The sequence below is a fragment of the Magnolia sinica genome, chromosome 6 (assembly GCF_029962835.1).
Source record: "Magnolia sinica isolate HGM2019 chromosome 6, MsV1, whole genome shotgun sequence".
In the NCBI taxonomy this organism is placed as follows: domain Eukaryota; kingdom Viridiplantae; phylum Streptophyta; class Magnoliopsida; order Magnoliales; family Magnoliaceae; genus Magnolia; species Magnolia sinica.
Genome location: NC_080578.1, coordinates 21995654 through 22022453, shown reverse-complemented (window position 1 = coordinate 22022453; position 26800 = coordinate 21995654). Strand labels below are relative to the sequence as shown.

Here is a 26800-nt window from a genome sequence, read left to right as displayed (position 1 = left end):
CTAAAGTGATTGTTAGTTTAGATTCCTGATGGTCGTTAAGATCATCATCAATGGACAATGAAACCAATAACTAAAGTGGGCCCTAAGGATCTAAAATAATGCAAGGCATTAGGCCCAAAATTCAGCCCGCTATCAGGTTAAACAACAACATCTAAGGACATTGGGCCCTATATATATCCAAAGGGGGCCCATATAGTCCAAAGGAAAATTTTAATCAGGCCCTAGAAATTGGGTTGTTATTCAACATGTTATGGGCCCATGGACAATTTTAAAATCGCCCTTATCTTGAGCCTTATGCAAACATAAAACAATAACTGAAGTGGGCCACAGCCAGGCCTAAAATGCAGCCTAATAGTAGAGGCAAATGGAGAATCCATATTTTGGATCCAGTGCACAAGCCCAACGGCCCATTCCACAGTCACAAAACCTTTTCAAAAAAGGGAAACTCCCAATTTCAACCACTACACATGCCCGAAAATGAAGCCACACGTCCCTTCCTCCACTATCCACATCCGAAAAATCCTCAAACCCTTGCATCTCTGTAAATCTGGCAAAATCATAGCCTCAATCCCATTATCCAAAACCGTATCTGCATGCATGAATCGAGCAATAGCACCTCGGCCAAATTCGTGGTTGCAGGTTTCGACCACCAGAACCACCATGTTTGACTCCCATCTCTACCATCACAGGCCGGAATCGAGCACCGCTGATGGAGGAAGAGGTGGGTTATTCCACCATTAATGGCAGTCGACCTTGGATGAAGAAGATGGGCAGAGGGTTCTCACCCCTGTTTTCGTCACGATCGGCCATGGCTGCCTGATTTGTTGACTCTACACGATCTGATTTCAAATCATCTGAATAGGGCCATGACTGTCGGAAACTAACAGGAAGGAAGAGGATCAGATCCCTGACAGAATCTATGGTTGTCGCAGCGAGTAGAATCATCGCTGGAATCAATGCCCGCAGATCCCTAATCGCGGTCGCTGCCGCTGTTGGCAGCTAACGACAATCGGTGATTCTTCCTCCATTGCCGATTGAGATGTTGGTTTTCAATCTGATTATCTTAATATTGGATTGTTATCCATTACCACAGGCTCATGCTAAGACTACCAATCCAGGCAGCTGGCATTACCACAAAGCCGATTCGTGTACAGCATTCAGAACACAAATCCCAAAAAAAAACTTTAATGGAGAAAACTCTAAGGCAGAGCATAATTCACCGTACTTCAACGAGTGTTCATCGAATCTACCACATTCATGCGTAGATGCTCTGATATCAAATGTTATACCTGTATTGCGGAATTGACGAATCGTCTATGCATCAATAATGGAGATCCAATACAATAATCTTAGTTGTACCTGATTGGGAAGACAGTCTTAATTCCTCGTTGTACCCGACAAGAATCCTGATCTTCCGCACCTTACACCCTTTAGGAGAACCTTCAATGGGACTAGGGTTTTCTCTCTTGTGTTGGTGAGGGGACCAAAACATCTATTTATAGGAAAAAGGGCTAGAAGCTTACCCATCACACTTCTCCCTCTAGGGTCTCCACACTGTAGGTTTCCATATCTGGCTTAATAACCGAGTATAGGGAGTGCAATTCAAGCATCCCGCCCCAAACCTATTTACAATGATCACAACTGAAGTGGGCCCACTGAATCGCTCAATCTGAATAATCCAACGGTCAGATCTATACCGATGATCATGTGTGGCCCACCTGATAGGAGTCTTACACTTGTGACCATTTGTAAATGGTATAGAACTCACATTTTGGAAATATGCATTAAAACTCATGGCTACACTCCATGCACGCACCCTCGGGCCCCCAAATCCTAATTTCCAATCCTCAATCCACAAACTGTTGGAGAAGAGATTTTGGACAATTAATCAACCTTGCAAGAAGGTCCATTTGTTGTATTTTCAAAAGCATTGAAACTTAAACAAAAGAGAATATTTCCCCCTTCTCAAATATGTACCACTACGAAGGTCAAATATTCAATTGATTGAATCGCTTCGTGAGCTTCATAGGAGCATGTTCTTGCCCGTTAATATCTGTTAATGAGTTGTTTTTCATCTTGGATGAAGATTTATGGTTTCTTTTTGGAGGTTGATTGTTATACATTATAGTAGGATAGGGGTTACTATGCTTCTTCTTTTTTTTCCTTTATTCTTTCTTTTCTTTTTTTAAAGGGCTTGCTGTGGTGTGGTGTGTTTTAGCCAATTGTTATGCAATATTGCAATGTGCATTTACGGCATGCAATGCAATATTGTTTTTTCAATTTTTAATTACTTTTTTTGACAACACAAGGTGTCCCTATGTTTGAACTTGTTTGAACATGCTTTTACTTGGAAAAATGAATAACTTTTTTAGGCATCTTTTTTTTGTGCTTTTTTACATTAATTCTTAATATTTATCATATTTTTTCTAATGTTTAATTAAAAATAGAAGTATTGTGTAACTTATGCTGCACACTAGAGAGGGTTGAACACTGTTATTTAATACATTGGATGCAACTATATTCAAAGTCATTTTGTATAATTTAAATCATAGAAGACATGTAAACGCAATTAATACGTTCAAAAGCCAAATTTGTCCTGCAATGTACGGTTCATTTATTTAAAAAATATTTTTAAAAAACATTAAATTAATTTTTAAAAATAAATAAATGATGGCAGCTAATGGTAAGATCAGCATACACTTATAAATACATAAATACAAGGCACGAATAACATCTGGTCGATGTAATTTTGTCCAAAAAAAATTATTTTTCAATATTTTTAATTAAAAAAATAAACTTTTTCAAAAACTTCAAAAAGTTCGGTCAACTTGTAGATCAGCCTCCAAGCACTCTCAGGTGATTTTTCCACACTCTGATCATTAGTTAAATGTGTGAAATCAGATTTTTATTTTTATTTTTTCTTCAGATTTTCACCACATTCCACCATTTTCTTCAAATTCAAAAATGGAATGTCAAAATCAATGATTAAGCATGCAAAATCATGGATTACTTAACTTCATTCCACATATCCAAGAAATTTAAACAGGAGAGAACAATTTGAATTAGCAAAAAGTCAGCGATTGAGTTTTTGATACCAAACGCCATCCGATCTTAATTTCCACACCAAATCCCCTTTTTCTCCAAACAAATGAAAAGAATTGGTCGGAATTTACTTCGCAATGTAATCCCAGCAAAAAAATTCAAAGAAATTCATTTTTTTTGGATTTTTCACAAATTTCCAATTTTTTTTCTGAAGGGGACCGACACAAGTGTCATATTGTCAACATGTATCGATAAAGGCATACATGTCGACAATATCGGGGAATTTATAAAAACAATATTTTCAGAATATTGCAATGTATCGATGCAACATATCATGATATCTCAACCGATATTAGAAAATTTCCCCACTACAACCCAGTTTCATACCAGCACTGAGCGATATTAATCGTTTCAACTGATACTGCAATCATTGCTCACGAGCAAAAGGGGAAAGGGAGTTCTTGGTAGTTCCCCATGAAGATTCTCTCTTGAAAAGTTAGGCAGATGACCTACCCCTAAAAACATGCCCAACTCAAACAATTTTAGGCGGCATAAGGTTCACAGGGCTTGCACCCCAGGAATCGACGAGGATTAATCAACTTGCTGTGTGGATAAAGGAACAGGGACTGGGTGACTTTTAACACAACAAGGGGCTGCCATTGGCATCATGGTCATCTGGCACTCAGATCTCTGAATCAAGGAGGATTAGTAAGCATGTACTTTTCCAGTTTCAGTCCTTTTGCAGAATGCTACTAATGGCTTTAAATGCATCCTTTTTGTGGTGTATGGACCAGCCGGCTCAGTTTAATGCTTTCTGGTTTGAGCTGGACAGTGTTAGAAACAGTTGGTGGAGGACCTTGTTGCCTGAGGGATAACTACTACTACTGCTGCTGCTACTTCTTCTTCTTCTTCTTCTTCATCATCATCATCATCATCAACATCATCATCATCTAAGCCTTATCCTAACTAATTGAGGTCAGCTACATGAAACCTTTTCCACCATTCCACTCTATCAAGGGCCATAGCTTCAGCTACATGAAACAGTCCGGTGCAGCGTGTTGCTTAAAGGGGACACCCTAGCATGAGTTTGGAATGTCACATTGTTCAGATTTAACAGGATTAGATTCTTCGAAAAATTAATAGTAGCCATATTTCAAGAAGCATGAGGCATTCTTTCTGGGTTGGGCTGACAAGAATTTGTTGGTTGATATTCCTATGGGAGATATGAAGTTCATTTAGTCCAATAACCAAGATCATCCAGTTATTTCTAAGCTGGATAGATTCTTAGTTTTGGCAGACTTGTGGAGTTCCCGCTAGTAGAGCAACGTGGCTTACCTTGGCCAATATATGAACATTGTCCTATCATTTTGGAGTCCAAGGAGGATGATTACAATCATACCCTTTAGGTTCAAGCTTAATGGTTAACGAAAGAGAGATTTCCCCAGAAACTTGAGTGGTGAACGTCTTTCTCAATTGAGGGATGAGCGGGCTACAGGCTTTTGAATAAACTCAAGCTTCTTAAGGGAAAGATATGGTAGTGGAAGAAAGATCATTTTGGGGAGGAAGAGGGAGGAAGCTAAAGATAGGATGCTTCGGGTTATGAGTTCAACTTAAAAGGAAGAATTTGAGCGCTTCTCAGAAGTGGTTGATAAGAACTTAAAATCCAATCTAAAACTGGAGTACAAAATAAGTTACAGGACGAGGAAATCCAGTAGTAGCAATGGTCCAAGGAAATTTGGCTAAAAGAGGGGGAACGAGAACATTGCATATTTCCATGGGATCACTTTTGCTAGCTGCAAAAGCAAATTAATCGAAAGCCTCTTGGTTAATAGGGACAGAATTAAAGAAATAGAAGAATCATGTGACTCTATTGTTAACTTATGTTCCATCTGTTTACAGGAAGAGGGTTAGGCCCGGCCAAATCCTAATAACCTGGAGTTTGATCGCATCACTGTTAAGAAAGATGAGAGCTTAGAAAACGCTGATCAAGGATGAAGAAGTTATGCTTGTGGTTTCGTCTTTGAGAAGGACAAGGTACCTGGCATAGTTGCAAAAAGTGTGAAGTGAAGCAACAAAAGATTCAAGCCCGGGAAAAAATGCTAGAGAGTGTAAACAACTATGAAGCATGAGCCAGAATGCGATTTGAAGTGGGAGAGACACCTCATTAGAAGGATCGTGCACCTAAGACCTCGCATGGATGGGTTTCCAATTACCTTTCTCCAACCTTTTGGGATGATATGCAAGGGATTTGATTGTCTTTGTTTTTTTTAATTCTTTGATAGAAGCCGTCATTCAAAAGAGTTGGAAGCGTCTTTCACTCTAATCCCTAAGAAAGATGGGGTTGAGTACCAGAAGGACTTCAAACCTATCAGTTTGATTGGAGGACCAAGGACCTTATAAAAATTTGGCTAAGACCCTCACCACTAGATCCCGCAAGGCGCTGGGGAATGTCATATCTACTCCAAGGGGCTTTTATCTTCAGCAAATAGATTTTGAATGGTGCTTTAGTTGCTCATAAACGTACTGACTTGAGGTGCGGGTAAGGGAAAGCATGTGTCATTTTCAAGCGTGATATGGGTAAGGCTTATGACCATGCTGATTGGACGTTCCTTGATTATATGCTAAGGAGATTGGGATGTAGGGCTAGATAGAGATGATAGGAGTTGTAAGCTCAACCATTCTGTTTTAGGTATTGTTTAATGGCTCACCTAAAAGTTTCTTCAAGGGTTCGAGAGGTCAGCATCAAGGATCAGAGGTCTAAGTCAATGTGATCCACTTTCCCATTTCTTTTCATCACGGTGGCAGAGGCACTTAGCAGAATTTTGGATAAAGTGAGATTGGTGGGTTTGACCAATGATCTTATGGTGAAGAGTGCAAGCTTCCAGGCTTCTCATCTCTAGGTCACTGACGACACCTTTCTCTTTTGTGATATTGAGGTATCGCAAGTTGAAAAGCATAGGAAAATTGTTTGATGCTTTTAAGTAGTCTAAGGTCTAAAGATCAACGTTGAAAAGTGAGCTTTTGGGTGTTCGATTGGATCCCAAGGTAGTTGACAATTTGGCAGGAGTGTTCAATTGCAAGGCTGACAGCCTGCCTTCATCTTATTTGGGCTTCCTCTATGTGTTGTATGTGCCAACAAAACATTTGTGGGACAATCTGGTAGAAAGGATAAAAAGGAAACTCTCTAGTAGAAAGAGCGGGTATTTGTCACTTGGAGGATGAATCACTCCAATTTTGTGGTCATGTCTAATGTGCTGTTATATTTCATGTCTTTCTTTCAATGCTCAGCTGGTATCCAACATGCCATTATATTAATGTCTTTATTTCAATGCTCGAAAGATAATCATAAGTGACATTACATAGAATGAAGCAGAGTTTGCATATGCAAACTAGCTAGTAAAGGCGGAGCTCACATCAGAGATCTAAAATCAATGAACACTGCCCTATTGGGTATGCAAAGCTCTAAAGCTTGTCTTCTGCCACTATAACATGCAACTGTGATGGAGGAAGCTGCAAGCAGATAGTTGGAGGGAAGAGACCCCTTAAACTTGATGAACATTGGTGGAATGCAGGTGATTGCAGGGATAACCCACTTTACCAGTGGATTAAGTCCCCCGACTTTGATGAATAAGATCCGATGCTCCAATAAGAATATAGCTAGAGAGAAATCAGTTATGGGCATTGAAGTCGAGGAAGATACGGCTGAGGTGGGATCTCAGGATGACTCATTTGATAAGTCAATGAAGAGCACAACACCTAAGGATTAGGGTCATGGCCTGACCTTAAGTGATGATGATGAAGAGCATATTTTATCCCCATCTCATGGAGGTGATAGCAACGGGATGATGACAACGGTGATGGGGGTAATGATGGCAGTAGCACCGATGCTCATAAGGCGAGTAAAAGTCAAAGACCATATCATCATATCACCCAGGACAAAAGAGGTGCATTTTGACAATATCACCAGCACCGAGACCACAGAAATCATCCATCAACTTGACATAGGACCAAGTCAACATTTCTCGCATTGTAAAAAACAATTGCCACACAGCAAGGAGTCTCTCGCATGGAACATTGGGTCCCTAGACACTAGTTTTGAGCAGGGGGCTCTACTTCCATCTGACCTTATACATATGGCAGCTACAACAATGGGATGACCGATTCCAACAGCTACAACACAGACACAATCATCTGCAGATGGCTATGGTCAAGAGTGTAGCTACGGATATGGAGGGAGTTATAGCTATGGATATCCAGGATATAGATATGAGTATGGAGGTATCCAACCACAGGCAATGCTAGTAGGAGAATCTGTGATGGTTACAATGCACATTCCATATCGAAGAATGGGCATACTGGTGCAGTATGCTGAGGATAAGTACCAAAAATATACAAGAGATTACACAGCCTGTTGCCATTAGCATATGAGCTGGGCACAAATACTGTTAATACACGGAGAAGCAATATTATGGCCACCCTAGTGGGGATAGGGATGACAACTTCAAGCCGCCTTGTAACTTCATTTGGGTCTGAGGCTAAAGTATGTTTTTGGTTCTCTATAGTATCTAGTTGTATTTTTGTGTTTTATAACATGTATTGCATGAAATTTTTTATCATATGAACCCATTTTGAATATAATTGCATTGCTTTTGTACAACAGAGCATGATTTGGGCCCCTATATAGTGGAAACAAATTATGCATAGCCGTTTTTTATAAAACTATTGTGTCCTGGGTGTGTAATGTGTGCTTTTTAAAGTTTCACTAAAATATTCCAATGTTTTCCTAATGTTTCCCTCAGGTATACATTTCCTAGTATTTATGATATTATCGATGAGATCGATACATGTTTCTGTATCCCAATGGTGCAATACATGTAAAGATAATAATACATAAAACAATCCTATAAGAACAAATAATCAATTTCTCTTTGAAATTTTATGATTACCCAACCGCAAAACTAGAAATCAGAAGTCAGAACTAATTCCAACCAAGGAATAGATACCTATTTCAGGACAAGATCCAAAAAGCACAAGCATCCCTCATGAGAGAAATGCAACAATCATATCTTCCAAATTTGACACAACTTCAGTCAACACCCTATACGATATCTTGGCGACTATAATAAAGGATATTATACAATATTCACACATAATATGCATAAAACCATTACGCATACAATAATCTAGATAAATGTATGTAGGAAAAAGCATGCCTACTAGATAATCATATGGCATAGATAAAATCCACAAAATAATCCAACATCAACATCTTAGCCTTCTCCCAGAAATTTAGGGTCAGCTTTTAATAAGGGCATCAACCTTCCTCTTTTACCCACATTCTGGAACCAACCATGGAAAAGACTCACCACAGCCTCACCTACAAACCCAAATAACTATACATCCATATGTGAGATAAAAATACCAAAGTATACAGTTCAATATGAGCGTGATCAAGTGCATTGACAAATTTTCAAACAAGGAAAAGGGCCTCAGGATAGGCCTCTGTCTTTTCCACTACTAAGAAACACAAGCTCAATGAGGGAAAATCAGGACATAATATGCTGACTTGAACTAGGATATGCAGATTAAGGACATCTAAACAAACCACCATACTGGACTTGATATTGTTTTACTTTTACCTTGCATAGAAATCATGAATAAGCTCCCTCACTTCAGGTACTAACTCTAAGAAATTCCGGAAGTTGATATTGTCTATAACTTTGTTCTGTCAAAAATAAATAAATAAATACATAAATAATTAGGTATCATTTATTGCCTGCAAACATTGAAAAAACAAATGATATCCAGCAGTAAATAAACAAAGGATATATGCCTTCAGCTCGGTCCGGTCAAAAGAAGCAAGTGCACAAAGTCCCCCATATGTTGCAACATCTTGTGGTGCTATAACTTCTGTATAGTTGTTCCCCAATTCTGGCCCTGTTTCCAGAAACTGCAAATAGAAATTGGGAATTAAATGATACAGTGAAATATGTAATTGAAATAAATTCATCAGATGCAGGGGACTGATGGCAAAAAAGAAATGAAAAAGAAAGGGGTTTTAGTTAGATACCCTTTCGAAAAATCCAATGGTGATCACATTAATCGTAGCATGAGAGATTTCTCTTCCTAGATCTTCGAAAATGCTTTGCTGGATCTCCCGATGGGGGATGTGAAGTTCGCATGAAAAAATGATCAGACTAATTCAATCAAATCCAAACTCGACAGATTTTTATTATCATTAGACTGGATTGAGAAGTTTACTCTAGTACGACAAAGGGGTCTTCTGCGCCCGACATCTGATCATTGTCCAATCCTCCTATCCCCAAAAGAAGATAATTGGGGATCACATCCATTCCGCTTTGAATTAGTGTGGCTTGGGGTAGAAGGCTTCTCATCGCCAATAAAAGAATGGTGGAAATCATTCTGAATAGAAGGTTTTGCTGGGTTTAAGCTGTTTCAGAAGTTAAAACTATTGAAGGAAAAGATCAAGATATGGAAAAGAGGTATTGAAGTTGATGCTCTTTTACAGAAGGTTCAAGAACTACACATCAAGGAGGAAACCACTGCTGTAACAGAAGGGATGATAGCTAGTAGGGAGGTATCAATAGCGAAATACAATGTGAGGTTATGAGAGGAAGAGATTAAACGGAAGAAACGCTCCTATGGCTAAAAGAAGGGGGCAAAAAAAAAATCACACAATAGCGAGTCCATGTGCTCGAACAATTAAGATTCAAAGCTTATTGGTGAACGGAAAGAGAATCGAAGACAAGCCTAAAGTGTGCAACACCATAGTCAACTTCTGCATGAATCACCTCTCCGGAAAATCCTGAAGTTGATTTTTTTTTTTTTTTTTGAAGGATAATGATATAATTTTATTAAACTAAGCTTGAAAACAAGCCAAAAAAAAAATACAGCAGGACCTAACTGCAAACAAATAGAAGATGTGCAACCAAATCTTCAGAACTACAAAAAGAAGCTGCCCATTCTCTAACATCCCTCCTAATCTTCCAAAATACTTCCCATGGGCCCCACTTGTTGCGAAAGCATCAAGAGTTTCGCTCCCCTAAAATGTTCCATAGAACGGCTAGCATCGATAAACACCAAATCAACCGACTCTTCTTAGGAAGTTGCACGCCATGCCACATCTCAAACATTAGATCTATTGAGGAAGGCACCACCCAATCTGAACTAGAGGACAGGAGCAACCAAGACCACAATAGCTGAAATAGCTACAATGAATAAATAGATGATCAATGGACTCTGCATCTCTCATGCACATAAGGCATACATTGGGGAGAACCATGGCTCTTTTCTGTAGATTTTCTACAGTAAGAATATGCTTCCAGCTCACTATCCTTTTTTGCATGTTTCCATTTCGACGAAATTTCTCAAGAAGAGACAGTAGGGTTAATAAGGCCAATATGGAAGGAAGAGCTCAAATTGCCACTACAAGAGCTAGGCTGCAACAAAGCCCCTAGCCCAGATGGTTTCCCAATTATGTTCTTTCAGAAATTTTGGGAGGAGGTGAGGCGGATTTCATGAACTTCATAAATGAATTCGAAGGAGGCCACCTAGCTACAGAATTGGGAACGACTTTCATTGCTCATATTTCAAAGAAGGTGCGGAAGGCCTTAAAGATTTTAGGCCAATCAGTCTTCTTGGAGGTCCATACAAAATTTTGGCGAAAATCCTAGCCTGAAGATTCTGAAAGGTGCTTTCAATGTGATATCCAACCCTAAAGGGGCTTTCATGGAAGGAAGACAAATGGTGGACATTGCTCTAATCGCCCATGAATGGTTACATGCACGGCATCAGTTAGGTAAGAAAGGTATTATTTGCAACCTTGTATAGAAAAAGCATTCAATCATGTGGACAAGACTCATATTTTTTTAACTATACGTTGGAGTGGCTAGGATGCAGGCTAACAAGGCGAAATTGGATCACCATATGTATATAATCAATCAGCTAAATCCTCAATCTTGGTAAATGGCTCCCCAAAGGGCTACTTCTCAGCATCGAGAGTCTAAGACAAGGTGACCCACTTTCGCCCTACCCATTTGTGGTTGTGGTGGAGGCCCTAGGCAGAATGATGGAAAAGGGTGTTTCGGCCAATCAGGTAGATAATTTGGAATTCCAAATATCGCATCTTCAATATGCAAATGATATGATGCTTTTCTGTGACATGACTGAAGAAATGGTTCGTAACTTGATGAAAGTAATTACATGTTGTGAAGCAGTTTCAAGCTTAAAGGTGAACATAGCTGAAAGCGAACTTCTCAGGATTGGCCTTTCAAAAGAAGAGATGACAAAGCTTGCTTCAATTTTTGGATGTATGGCGGCATCATTCCCTTCTTTATATCTTGGCCTCCCACAATACATAGGCAAACCAGAGAAACAACTAGGGGATAAAGTTATCAAAAGAGTAAAAAGGAAACTCAAGTTGGAAAAATATGCATCTCTCCAAGGGCGGCAGACTGACATTAAGCGGCACTACCCGACGTTCCACTCTACTTAATGTCTCTTTCATTTTCCAAAATTGGTATTAGACAAATTGGAAAAACTTGAATTTCTAATGGCAAGTAGTATCTGACAATCACAAATTTCATTTAATGAAATGAGTTGATGTATGCAAAGCTAAGGATGAAGGAGGCGCCAGCCTAAGGCCTCAGGATTTGATGACAAAGCTCTCCTCGGTAGATGGCTATGGAGGTTTGGATCAGAGGTCGATTCTTTATGGAAACAAAATATTGAGAGGAAATATGGTCTTCAAATAGGGGGATGGTAGGCTCAGGATTCCTCACTTTATAGAGCCTCAAATCTATGGAAATCAATGGCTCATTTAAAAAGTTAATTTTCGGTGGAGCTGGCTTTCTCATTAGGTAATTGTGAAAGAATCCGCTTTTGGGAGGACATCTAGTTAGGTGACAAACTGTTACGAGATGCCTTTCCTCAGCTGGTGTGAACCTCCCCTTCATCAGAAATCATGGTCACACAATGCTTCTTGGTAATAGGAAAAAAAAAAAAACAATATGGGCCCCGCCATGTTGTGGGAAACTCTCGGATGAAGTCGATGACCTCGCTAATCTCTTAGGTTACTTCGTTGCGCAAAGCCCAAGGCAAGGGTAAATGATAACATGATATGGTGCAGGGAGAAATCCAGCCAATGCTCTACGAAATCTCTATACAAGCTATTCAGTGGCTCCTCTTCGAAATCCTCACCTCGCCACACTGCTCATGTTTGGCACCATGGGGCTCCTCCCAAATATGTGGTCCTTGCTTGGCTAGTCAGAAACGATAAAGTCTTGATAGTGGACAATCTACGTAGAAGGAATTTGCCTCTCTCAAATGTGTGCATCATGTGTATAAAAGCTGAGGAATCTGTGGTCCATCTCTTTCTTCATTGCCTTATGCAAAAGACTTATGGAACAACTTCTTCCTTTTCGGTGTATCATGGGTGATTCCTAGCTCCAAGGAGTATTTCCTCCTAGCTTGGCAAGCAAAGCCATTTGAAGGTTGGCCTTACTGGTAGGAATTTCGTCACTTTGGGAGGAAAGAAACAACCGTTGCTTAAGGAATCGGATGAGTTTGCTCTCACTTTGTTTCTTCAGTGGTGGGTTGTCTCTGTAAATATTGTAGATTCTAATTTTTATTTTCCAATTTGTTGTTCTACTTTCTGTAAATAGCTTTGTCAAATAAATAAACGTTTGCCTTTCAAAAAAAATGAAATGAAAAGGAAAGAAAGAAAGAGAAGCATAGAATGTAGGTGGTGTCTATCTTTCACTGAGCACAATCTAACAAGCCTGAATGTTGGAGTGTCTATACATGGAGGGAAGCTAAAAAAGCTGCCCATTATCTTTCTGAAAAGGCATTAATTGCTAGTGATGTTCTTTTATGGTCACATAAATTACCAAATGTCCTAAATATTTTAGAAAAGATGTGGCTAGTAAAAGATAAGTACGTATGTATGTTCATTTTATGGTGCTAGTAGAAGTTTAGCCAATTGAGCTTAGCCACCAAAGAAAGGAAGGTTTCAGATTTTTGCTAAGGACCCAGATGAGCAATGATGCATTGTTAGAGCATAAGTGCATAAAGCAATGAAGAGTTCATTGCAAATCAACGTTTGCTTTCTCCAACGTTGATGTTGAAGAGGAACCCACCCCATCATGTTGTTTTTACAAGGTTTACTTAGGCCTAAAAGAAGTGAGTTGGTACAAGTTGAAGGCTCTAAAAGGGCAAGGGAAAGGCCCAAGACATGGGTAGAGGTAGTGATAAAAGAATTAATGACCATTGGTCTAACTGAAGTTATGGACCTCGATGGAGTGAAATGGTGGAACAGGATTCATGTAGCCGACCCAATTAATTGGGATAAAGCTTAGATGATGATGATGATGAAGAATTGGGCCTAGATGCAGCAGATCTCTCCATTACAATCCTGCCATAAGATTCCTAACAAATAACAACGATTCTCTTATTTTTTTCATGATAACGCAAAAAAGAAACAACGAAAGGCATGGAGGGGAGAAGATGGTGAGACTGGCTACAAAATTACGAAAATCCTATCGAGGAACTCAAAATGTGTCTTCCCTTCTACAATCAATAAATAGGGTAAGCGCCGATGCCTAGGATAGAAACCTACATTTCATGTAAAAGATTATTTCTAAATTAATAGACCTGCTAATGAAAAACCTATTGCTATGTTCACTACAAGCACAAAGAGACCATAGCAATCTTTTTCTTCTACCATAAACTCCCGAACTTCAAGCTTGTACCAATGCTTCAACAAAGCTAGACATAAACCAACACATGTCAAACTTTGACGATGTTTTCCTCCGGATCCCAATTGCAAAATCACAGTGAATAAAACGTGGTCCATAGTGATCAATTCTCTGCACTCACTAGATATGACTTGCTTCAACAAACTGTCATCCTTGGTTCCAAATCTCTAAAGCCACTCTCCTAATAGTGCTCAATTCATAGTTTGCTTCACAAGATGGAACTTTTTTCTTATCTCCATGCTTCCCAGAGGTAATCTCTTTGGAGCATGGATTAAATAGCGATTCCGGACTACAGTCACCTAGGGATCGAAAACGGTATGACTCGCCCCTACTCAGTCCCATTTTGTCACATATCGGTGTGGTGACTTGTATTGTCAACCAATACCTCTCGAATGATACCAAGTCATATCAAACGATATTTAAAACCATCCTTCTGAGCCTTTTAATACACTAGAGAACAATAACAAGGCATTGGAACAATGACATGAAGTAAATCAACATGTTTGAATGGCAGCTTTGATTAACGGGATCCGCCTTCCATGGGAAAGGTATTTGCTTTCTAAGTTGCAAGTTTTGTTTACATTCTTTTGATAACAATTAGGAATTGTGCAAGTTTGTCAACACAGTGAGAACCCGAGACATGAGGAAGGTTACCAACCTTGCAACCAAAAATTATAGCCATCTCCTACACTCCTCATGTGAATTTCCAATAACTCCTTTTTCTTTTCTTTTCTTTTTTTTCTTTTTTTGCATGTTAACTTTTTTGCTTAGAGATTTCATGGAAACATCCAACGAATCTCTGGAGATTGGCCACTTAATTGCCCTTTACATTTATTTTTTATTATTATTATTTAAAATAAATTTTAAAAAATTTTTTAAAAAAAAAGAAGAAAGAAGAAGAGTCTCATCTACAAATTGAAGATTACAAACTTGAGAATTCTCTTGACACACCTTACAGCCACTAATCAATCCAACCGTGATTGACTTTTCAATCATTTGGATAAATGCTACAGCTATCACTACGAACTGGAAGAGGAAAGCAAATCTCCCTAATAAATGCCTCTAGATCCCCGGAGACAACCTTCAAGAGTGCCATTAATGAAATCAAATATCACTATGAAGAAATAGATTCTACCATCCACTGATCCACTTTCTCCACATCTAACCGCTTGCACCACATGAACTAGAGGAGTTCCTAATGACAAGTCATAAAGCTTTCTCAATGTCTAATTTGAAAATTAGGCTCAATTTACCCTCCCATCTCCTGAATCAGTGCATTGTTGCGCAATAAGAGCGCCCCCGGCAATGATTTGTCGTTCATGGAGAACCTACACTAAGATATGGAAATGATCTCACCGAGCACCCTAACTCTTCCTATTAGAATCTCATCCAACATTTTGTACAAGCTGCTATTTAGGCTAATAGACCTAAAGGTTCTCGTAGACTCCAAACCCTCTTTTTAAAGAGTAGGGTTGATAAAAAGAGGCTCCCAAGTCCTTGGATGACCTTCCTCTTTCATGAAATATCGAAACAAACTCCATCAATTTCCACTTCACCACATCCCGAGACACTTGAAAAAGGCAATTGGGAATTGTAAGGGACGAGTGCTTTATAATGACCAAGAACCATAACTGCTACTTTGACTTCATCAATAGGCATTTCCAACCGACTTGCTTCTTCCTCAGAAATGTGATAAAACTGCAAGTTATCCAGCTTCAGTTGAATCCTTACCCACCTATCATTGCATGGAAGAGTCCTTAGAAATACCATGTTACATATTTCCTGTATTTCCTCCACCCTTCTTCCTTCCACCACAAGACTATGGATTCTATTTTGCCTCTTCATCTCATTAGGTATGCCGTGAAAGAACTTAGCATTTTAATCACCTTCCTTGAGCCACACTGCACATAATCTTTCACGCCACATAAGTTCCTCCTAACTTTCCTTTTTAACTCAAACTACAGGGTATTGCATTAACCTTTTTCCTCTTTAGATAGCATGGATGACTCTTCCTTCGAGTCAAGCACTTGAATTTTTAGGAGAACCAAATCCCTTGCATTCTCCCTGAAACTAAAAGCTCCTTTCGTTCCATGATGAGTCCCTTCAACTTTTCAAATTTCATAAAAAACATGAAGCCACCTAGCCTTCAATATGAATAGAATTCCACCAATCTTTCACTTCTTCAGCAAATCTATCCACTTCACTCCACATTAATTTGAAGCCAAATGGAATCGGTCCCCAAAACTTCCCCGTTAGTATCCAACACTATGGGACGATGATCCACAACGGGGCGAGGAATGCCACATTGGTTCCAACCCTGATAATGTGCTTCCTAATCTGCTAACACCAGAAACCTGTCCAATCTGGACATGGGTGTGAATCGATCCAAGTATGGCCATTAGAGGATAGAAAAGAATATTCGCCCCCATTCGCATGTGACAAGAGAGACACAATACAAGATTATCGCCACTCTTCCTGGCCATGTGCCAACTTGAGCATGATCGTCGATGTCACTTTATCTAGCAACGAAGGACACGTGTAATGCTTGCTCTCTTTTGTCTCTACCTCCCAGTCAAGCTCTAAAATTGCCACCTAGCTGTCGATTCTCCGTTAGTCGTCCATCTATTGCATCCTCCTCCATCACCTTGAGACACCTAGCCCGAGCCTCCTATAACCCTTATCCGAGCCTACTATGACCGGGGACCAAGGTATTATGTATCCGTTACGATGCACGTAAAGGCTGATACGTATAGGTAATAGCCATGACTAGGGGTGTACATCGAGTCGAACCGACTTGAGCTAGCCTCAGCTCGACTCGGCTCGGCCACTAGCTGACCTCAGCTCGAACTCGGCTCGGCTCGGTCCTCAAGCCTGACTGGCTAGCTTGGCTTGTTTCGGTTCGGTCAGCAGCTCGGGCCAGTTTGAGCCAAGATCAAGCCGAGTTCACCTATGCAGCATTTTCACAAACACATGGACCGCATCTTCAAATTCTTACTGAATGTAAAACACTAGCAACGGTTTTACGAGTATTTCATCAAACACCTTGTAAGCAACATCAAAATCAAGAAAAAAAAAAGGGGGGGATTTGTTTGATGTAACATATCTTCCTTGCCACCAGCCGACACTTCGTTGAGTCATTTCATCAAACACTTAGTGAGCAACATCAGAGAATACACGAGTCGATCCAAGTCGAGCCGGGTTCGAGCTATATATCGAACCGAGTCGAGTCGATCTGAGGCCAGCTCGAACTCAGCGCAAACTCATTTTCAAGCTCTAAAAACCAGCTTGACTCGGATCGAACTTAGCTTCGAACCGAGCTTATTCGAGCTTTTTCGAGCCGAGTCGAGCAAGTTGACCGAGCTAGCTCGATTCGTGTACACTCCTAGCCATGATCGTTACGCGATATGGGGGTGAAATGAGGCAGTTGTTTTTTTGGGACCGTATTGGTTGTTACGGTGGCCGTAAAGGCTGTTACGATGCATAACAACCATTACCCCTATAACGGTCGAAAAACAGCCACTTCTTTTTTCTCTATTTAAATCCATTTTTTCTCACTTTTCTCATTCCAAAAACTCTCATAGATCATTTTACAATAGATTTCGACTACTCTTATTATAATTTTTAAGATTAAAACAGTAGATTTAAGTGATTTGAGAGAATAGAAGCTCCAATGGCCTTTTTTTTTTCAAAAGATTGAAAAAGTTTTTTTCTAGTTCTGATGCTTGATTGTGATGTGCAAACATTAGATACATATTAATCATGTTCACATATTTACTAGATAACCCGATACAACACTCTCACCAAAAAGTGGACCGTTACACTACCATAAACATGTTCAAAACAAAAAATGAATACATATTTGGAATACTTACATTATTCTGGATTTTCTAAATATTTTTTTTCAGAATTTTTCAGGCAAAAGAATTTTTTCAACCGTTACGGGGGCCGTAACGATCGTTATGCCCCCCATATCGGTTGTTATGGCCGATACCCATATCGGTAATAGTACTAATTGTTACGACCACCATTACCGATAAGGAATACCTTGTCAAGGACACGTGTCTTGAAAAATATGAAGGTGAACCACAACGAGAAACATACTTGCTCCATTAGCATGCATATAACAAAGCAACCAGCCCCTGAAACCTCAACAGGCTGCTCTCCTATAGGAAGATCTTGCGAAGCCTCAACAACAGAGCCTGTGATGTGAGGTATCGATGCTTGATGAATAACGGAAGAATGCGGTATCACCACCTCTCCTCTATGAAAGGAGCATCACCCAATCCATTTTCCGCACCCCTTGTATTAATGACCCACCATCTCCCTTTGACTCCCACTAAAAGCACCTAACGAGACCTCTCTCATCATGACTCCCCCTTATGTGTCAACTATCAAGCTCTCTAACACCACATGCCCCCGTACTCCCGTACACGTGTCAACACCAACCACACTTCCAAGTCTGAGCCTGCTTCCAACCCTCCTCTCTCTTCCTCAAACCTCTTCTAAAGGAGCATCTAGCACCCGAGCCTCCATCGAGACCTAACAAGACACTTGAGCCTCTTGCCATCCTCTGTCATATGCAATGATGGACAATATCTCATCCTCACACAAGGATGGCTCTGATTTGCCTCCTTTTGATTCATGCCACCTCTCAAGATCTCCATCATACACCTCGAGATCAACCCCACCAACCTCCGTGTGTACCATTAAGAAACGGCACATGTCCCTCCCTTCTATTGTCAGCATTTTGAAAATCTCATGATAGTTTTGTGAAGAATTAACAAAATAATATTTATTACGAGGTTTTCAAAATATCAATTTTTTAATATATATATATATATATATATATATATATATATATATATATATATATATATATATATATATATCACTATTTTATCTTCTTCTTCTTTTTTATAGAAATAACTACAATTTATTAGAACGCCCACCAAACGCAGGAAGCAAATACAAAGCTACACTAGCAACCCGAAAAAAGAAGAAACTGAAGTAGCATTAGCTGCATATGCATGAGGAACACAACCTATTACAAAGCCTTTAATTGTACATTTCACTCCATCCACCGAGGACCATCCATTTCTGAAACACTGCTCATTCCACTCTTTCCATATAACCCCCAAAAGAGAGAGAGAGAGAGAGAGAGAGAGAGAGAGAGAGAGAGTCATGTTAGGAGCCTACAAATAGCTTTCCTGACTCCGCCTCCATGCCACACCTAAAGGAGGTCATCCACCGATTTTGAAATAACCCACGCTATGTAAAATGCGGTAAGGAAAAACTACCACACTCTCCAAACAAAAGAGCAATGGATAAATAAGTAATCAATAGTCTCCGCATCATTCATGCACATCAAACATGCATTGGGGAGAATGAAAGATCTATGCTAAAGATTATCAATCGTCAACACTCACTTTCTTCCCACCAACCAAACAAAAACCACCACACAAGGTGGGGGCTCCAAAAAACCAATGATGAAATGGGCAAGAGGGGTCGAAATCACTAAGGAAGATAGAAAAGTGAAGAAAGATCACAGACAAAAAAATCCCAGAATAGTGCCCTATCAAAATCACGAAGTCCTCTTCCAGAGATGAGGGGGCGACATGCTTAAGACAGTCCATAAGGCCAATAAACTCTAGAGTCTCGTCGTCCATCAAGTTCTTACGGCAAGGACTCCAAATGACAATTTCATCGCAAATAGAGAGACACCTAACGACTAAAATGAACCAGCCCGAAGCAAGAAGAGTTCAGCTTGGGAAGGCATCTTGAAACCCTGTATCCCCACACCGAATATCCATCCAAAAGCATATATGAATACCATTCCCAAGACCCAAAAGCAACCCTTCTATGAAATCAATGTTATGTCGACGCTATCGCTTTCCAAATGCTATAAGCATGATAAAGAGAGGACCTCTTCACAAACCAATCACCCCCTTTTTTTTCTTTTGGAAAGATTTCACAATTTTATCATGAGATTATATGATAATAATGCAAAAATAATAATAATAATAATAATTCAGTACATAATTGAGCTTTGCTAAGCCCACATGCGTGTACAAGTTCACTAATGCAGACGCCACCATGGGCACCAATGTGGCAAAGATGTAAAATACCCAAGCCATCCATTAAGTGGACCTTGCTGTGTAGATGTTATTTCCTAAAGATAAAGGTGGTTTGCTTAGTAGGTGTGCCATGATAGCAGAAATAAGTGGACAGGTGAGAAAACTTGGGAAAATTTTCCCACCACTCATTTCTTCAGTTCATTGCGGCTCACCTGACTACCAGACACCTGATTCTTGGGATAGGGAATCCACAAAACAGCACCCTTTTAATAGATTGGCTTGGATATTTCACCACAATGGCGTATGTAACTGTGTGTGCATTAGCTAACTTGTACATGCGTGTGGGTTAGCAAACCTCATAATTATATATACAGGTTTTTAAATTTATTTACTAATTATATAATCAATAGTTTTACTTTTTTATATATTCCGAGAAAAACATCAAATTTTGAAGGTCTCCCAAGAAACTCTCGAGAACAAGATTTGACATTGTGGCCCCAACTTAGTTGTTGTCTTTTCGGGTCCTTACTCTTGTGCAGGTGGTAGACTCTTAGGAGTTTCAACACCTGGTCAAGGGTTCGAGTACCCATAGGTGGTGAAATTCCACAATGCGTGAGTGTGTGAGGGTATGTGTGCGTGTGCTTTTTTTTTTTTTTTAAGTTGTTGTCTTTTTGACCCTTCTGGTTGAGCAGGTTCACCACCTGGCCATGATAGAGGCAGATATTCTCAGTGGGCTGCATCAGCTTCGGCCTTAGCCATAGCTCTGACACAGGCAAAACCACACCCATATCCATTTGACAGCACGAAATTGCAATGTCCAAGATCTTCCCGAGCTCTGGAAATGCCATTGGAATTCTGTGATGCTCCACTCTTCTGGGAAAAGAACCAAAGAACCATGGCCATCGGAACTAAAACATGAATCACAGGCTCTACAATTACAATAAAGTTCTTTTCTGGTCAACCCTCAATAACTAAACATAGACACCATTGAGAAAGATAGTAATCATGGATAATAGCTGGTGAGAAAACAAACCTTGCGAGCAGCAAGTTTATACTTTTTAGCATCCAGGTGAGCCAGTCCTGCGGCGCACCGCAGTTTTGCAACTGTAACAGGGTCCAATGGCTCGGGCGTCTGCTCTGCTTTACTAACATAGTTTGTGACATGCATGAATTGGCCCAGCTCAATGCTGACCAAAATCACATTAAAACACATCTGAATAATGTGCTTGGATGTTGTGCAATAATCACGAGTACGGACGTAATTCTTGAAAGCATCCCCAAGTAAGCCATGAGCATAGTAAAAATCTCCAAAATCGTTGTGTCCCATTCTGATGCTTTCCTTGATCAAATTCGTCTGCAAACAAGAAATTTAGGAGAACATGTAATGACCACCAAATGATTATAAAAAGACAAAGAAACCAGTTGTATCAGGTGATCTTAATGTCATGATCTCTGATGATAGCATAAATAACAAACTGCTTGGAGAGAAAAATCCATGTTTGTAAGATATGCCACAATTAGCATTAAACAGTAACAGAAAGCAGAAAAAGGAACAGCACATAGTAGAAATAGAGGAGTGAAAGGGACAATACGTCAAGAAAGTAAAGTGAGTCATCTTAATAAATTCCCCCAAAAAAAAAACAATTCCGCGTTAAGTGCAAAAATTCAGTGTTAACAAACACGGCCTAAGATTTTTTTTAAAAAGTGGCAAACAAAACGCTGAGGCACAATAAGCTAACACATCCCATCACAGCATAGATGTTGAGTCCAACTAAATGCAACACTTCAAGTAGGTATAGATGCAGCCACAAAAGGTAACCTGTGCAAAGACAGGGTAAGAGGCTCATAACAAAGTCAGATAATTATCAATACATATAGAATGGCAATAAAGGCAGTCTGACGAAGCTTCACCAAAGACCTAGGAGTTGTAACATGGTCTCAAAACCAATGTTTTAAATAGTGAATAGCATGTAGCATAGCATTTACCCCTCTAAAGAGTGAGGCATAAGCTACATGGCATGCAGAAGCTACACACAACTTCTAGATTTTTAATTAAGGTTGCGCTCATTGCATCAAATATCATGAAATTTCATGATATTTTGCACCAAATTAAACTGACTAACAATGAAATTTCATGAAATCTGGTGCAACCATACACTATAAAATAATATGAAGAATAAGGCAAATATTAACTACAAAGATAAAGAAGGAGAAACAAAAGTGGTTTAATATTGTTACTTCTACTGATTTACTAAAATCGCTGAAAAGATAAACTAATTTTTATTGAAAAATAGGAAAATGTAACAAATCATGATAAACTATTTTTTATCGAAAAATAGGAAAAAGTAACAAACCATTGAAAACATAAATTGATTTTTGTTTTAGTGAAAAATAACCTGTAGTGAAAGCTATGTAATGTGTACTGAATGTAAATTAGCATGTATTATAGGCAACATACAACTTAAGCTATATTCATGAGCTACATAGCATTCAAGCTAAGCTACGCTACATAGTGTAAGCTATTTAAAACATTGCTTAGAACTCTTTTACTTTCTGAATTGGACTTATCAGGATTTGAATGTTGTCTATACGATCCTAGAGTATACTTCATGCTCATCGCATGATAGCAGAGAGACTGTAAATTTTCAATCATCTTCTGATTGTTTGCATGATCAAGAGTTCCAAAGCCTACCACCAACTCATCGCAATCCTAAGGTCTTGTTTTAAGCTTATTTGCATGTTCCTCCACCTTACCAATCATACCCTTTGCCACAATCAATGCATTTCCCTCTTTCATATTTCTTCAAATTAATAACTAAAGAGAGGTACTTTGTGATGCGACTAAATAGAAAAACATATTTTGTTCATCCCAGTAACTGCACAGGTAGCCCTCACATTTCCACGGACCCACCATTCATCTCGCATATGGTTATGAACATCAGTATCGGAAGGCAAATCAGCCCGTCCAAAAAACGATATGATACGAACGTTGCGTATCGATATCAGTCCGTATCATACCATATTGGCCTGTATCAGTTGGAAACAATTTCAAGCCAAAGAATTAAGGAAAATATCAAGAGGGGGAAAAAAAAAAGATAATAAGATATTCAAGAATCTATCATTTTTTTATATTTTGGACATGCATATAATAGTGTAACAGACCATTCTTCTATGAGAATGGTGTCTGTCGGTTTGACTTGTTGAAGGTCAATTAAATGAGCCCTAATTGAACACAAATCAAGCATGATTTGGTGAATTAGGGCCCATCATATTGAAATACAGCAAAAAGATGAAAATATCAAAAAGAAAGTGAAGGTGTACCCTTCTTTCCGGATTTTCCCATAACGGTCTGCTTTGCTTGGATTTGTCGAATCTCATTCAAATCATTTGTTTTGATCCCAAAATAGGTCTAAGTCTAGCTTAAAATGAGTTTTTTAAGCCTTCCTCCATGATTTAAATGAAAAAGAAAAAGAAGACGAGACGATTGAAATTTTGAAAAAAAAAAAAATCATAATTAAGTTTTTATGGGTGTATTGGTCTATATCGGCCTAGATCGGACCCATATCAATGTAAATACACCCCATATCAGGCCGATACAGCCCCGTATCGCGTATTGTCTTGTGCTGATACGAATACGATGCGACCGTATCAGCCTATACGATACCAATATTCAAATCTATCTTGCAAGACCTATTATAAATAATCATTCCCGAAAATCTCCTCACCAGAGGATCTTAATATTCCTATTCTTGGCCAACAAATCGATGGTCCACATCCGCCACCATCGTCATCATCATCTAAGCCTTATCCCAACTAATTGGGGTCGGCGTCATGAATCCGTTTCCTCCATTGCACTCTATCAATGGCCATAACTTCAATTGGACCATGAATCATCAAGTTTTTTCTTACTACTTCCACCTACGTCTTTTTGGGCCTTGCCCTTGCCCTTTTAGAGCCTTTACTTTTTACAAACTCACTCCTAACCAGTGCAGTTCTTAGTCTCCGTTGCACATAACCAAACCATTTGAGTCTACTTTCCCTCATCTCATTACCTAGTGTTACTAGTAAATTCGATCAAACACATTCATTTCTCATTTGATCCATGTTTCACCACTCGCCATCTCAACATTCTCATTTCAGCTAACACTCGCAGGACCTATTATAAATAATCATTCGCAAAAATCTCCTCACCAGAGGATCTTAATATTCCTATCCTCGGCCAGCAAATCGATGGTCCACATACACGACCATCACCATCATCATCATCATCATCTAAGCCTTATCCCAACTAAATGGAGTCGGTGTCATGAATCATTTTCCTCCATTGCACTCTATCAATCGCCATAACTTCAATTAGACCATGGATCATCAAGTTTTTTTTTCTTACTACCTCCACCTACGTCTTTTTGGGCCTTCCCCTTACCCTTTTAGAGCCTTTAGTTTGTACCAACTCACTTCTAACTGGTGCATTTCTTGGTCTCCGTTGCACATAACCAAACCATCTAAGTCTACTTTCCCTTGTCTCATTACCTATTGTTACTACTTGTAAATTCGATCAAATGCATTCATTTCTCATTTTATCCTTGTCTTGCCACTCCCCACCCCCAGTATGATATTCCTTAACTACCCAATTTAGTCCATAGAGCATGGTTGGTCATATAGCCATCCTATAAAATGTCCCTTTCAATTTGAGTGGTGCAAAAAGAACACATTAAACTCCAAAGGTACATCTCCATTTCTTCCATGCTGCTTGAATTCTATGGGCAACATCGTTCTCAACCTCTCCACTGTCATGAATTATCAACCCAAGATATCAAAAGTGGTCATTTTGGGAAACTTCTTGGTCAACAATCTTAACTAATTCCCCATTCCAACACCTATTGTTACTAAAATTGCACTCCATACACTCTATTAGTCCAACTAATTGTAAATACTTTAAATTCTGAAACACTACCTCCATAAATAGCTTTGTGTTTACGCCCTCCCTCATCTTATCAATCAAAATATGTCATCTGCAGACATCATACACCATGGGATCTCTTCTCGCAAAGGCCTCATTAACTGGTCCATAACCAATACAAAAAGGTATAGGCTCGTTGACGACACCTAGTGCAAGCTTACTCATGATGGGTTGCATCAGATGGACAGCCTGGAGTGCAGAAATTTGGTCATGGCCCATTTAGTTCAGGGGAGCATTTTATATTTCCTCATTAAAAAATCACTGTAAGGCTGAATTTGGTAGCGCAAGTGAATTTAAGCTTAATCAAGAGGACATGACAAAAACTGATGATGTTTCCCAGTACGCATAATGAAGAAACATCCTTCAGTGTTCTATGTTTCATGTATTTCAAGTCCAAATTTAGGGCAATGGCATCACGATATGGAGCCCATTCCCTCAAAATGAAGAGAAAAAGTCAATAGCCTGGCAGAGTCTTATGTATGATAGAAAGGCACTTAGAAATTACTTAAAATTTGCATACATAGCATACGAACCATTCAAATTTAAACCATACAAATTATGGTAACAGTTTAAAAGTATGATGAACCAAAATTATGCTCATTTGATCATCTCACTATCATATTGATGGAAATTTCATTGGATGGTTAAAAATGGAAAAAATAAATAAAAATAAAAATCAAAGGGTCCTATATCAACAAATAAGTGTCCACCCATCAGAGGTTAGGATAGTTCCACAAATCTAATTTTTGGTTTTAACTTAACAACAGTGGGTTCCACAATTTGATCGGTTTAGTTTAAGTTAATATATGCCAAGGGCAACATTTCTAACTGCATGCGTATCAAGCGTCATACACAGCTAGGGTATCAAATAAATCCGACGACATGAAAGCCAAGGATATTGCAATTGGGTCCTTTCCACTCCAGTAGACTAATAAATCAATTTGAAAGTGCATCCAAACAAACACCCTAAAATTAGAAGAATAAAAAAATAAATAAATAAATAAATAAATAACCACCATTTTCACAAATTAAGTGTGATCAACTCAGGGGCCATACTAGTCACAAATTACCAATTCTGAAATCTGGACCCCACCATAATTCATATCTACTTAAAATTTTCACAAAAATAAAGGAAAAATCGAAGCAAACTACCCATAAATAAAACAACTCCATTCACACAATCCCAATCAAGATGCGAATTAAAGAACATACCCTATAACTATTGAGCTCGTTCTCAAGCTTCTCCTTCCTCTGTTCAGCCCGACGGTCAATACTGTCAGCCCAGGCCTGGTCCAAGCCATACGCAGGCCCCAGCCTCCCGTTGATCTTCGCAACGACGTCCCGATGGAGCTGTGAATTCTCGCCCTTCTTGATCTCATCATAGGCCATCCGCAGCGCCTCGAGCTGCATTGCCTGGTTGGAGCCGTTGCACTGGTCGGCGATGAACAAAAGCCGCATGATCTTAGTCCGGCCCGTATAGAGGCCAGCATAGGCCTCGACATCCATCTGCTCACTGCTCATGATAGGCTTGATTCGATTGGAGTTATCGATGCCATCAGTAGTGTTATCATCGTCATCGATGCCGTTAGAGCAGATCATTGGTCCGTGACCATCTTCATCTCCTTCCATGGAGAAAGAGATTTTTAAATGGAAACCCTAGAAAGGCTTTCAAGCAATCGGAAATTCGCTTCTTCGCTCGTTTCTAGAACGCTCCTTGCATGCGTTCTTGGTTTTTAGCACAGTGAAAATACAAGAAACAAAAGGGGAGGGGTGAGAATCAGGAGCCGGATTTGGTGCGGCCTCGGCCTCTCCCGAGACGGTGCGGCCCTTACCGTGGGGCCCACCTTGATGTACGTATTCTACATCCACGCCGTCCATCAGTTTCTTCGGATTTTAGGGCTTCAGCCCAAAAATGAAGCAGATTCAAATCTGAGGTGGTCCATGTTATA

At 39.4% G+C, this 26800-nt stretch overlaps 1 protein-coding gene across 1 annotated transcript in view; it reads right to left on the bottom strand.

Moving 5' to 3' along the window:
* The window catches only part of LOC131248516 (COP9 signalosome complex subunit 1), a 36463-nt gene extending 9905 nt beyond the window's left edge, over positions 1-26558 (bottom strand). The window contains exons 1-4 of the mRNA XM_058248828.1: positions 26064-26558; positions 20925-21245; positions 8876-8992; positions 8682-8767 (exon numbers count right to left, since the gene is read on the bottom strand). Coding sequence (XP_058104811.1) covers positions 8682-8767; positions 8876-8992; positions 20925-21245; positions 26064-26480 — 941 coding nt within the window. The 5' untranslated portion in view covers positions 26481-26558. The remainder of the gene's footprint in view (positions 1-8681; positions 8768-8875; positions 8993-20924; positions 21246-26063) is intronic.
* Between the last annotated feature and the right edge of the window lie 242 nt (positions 26559-26800).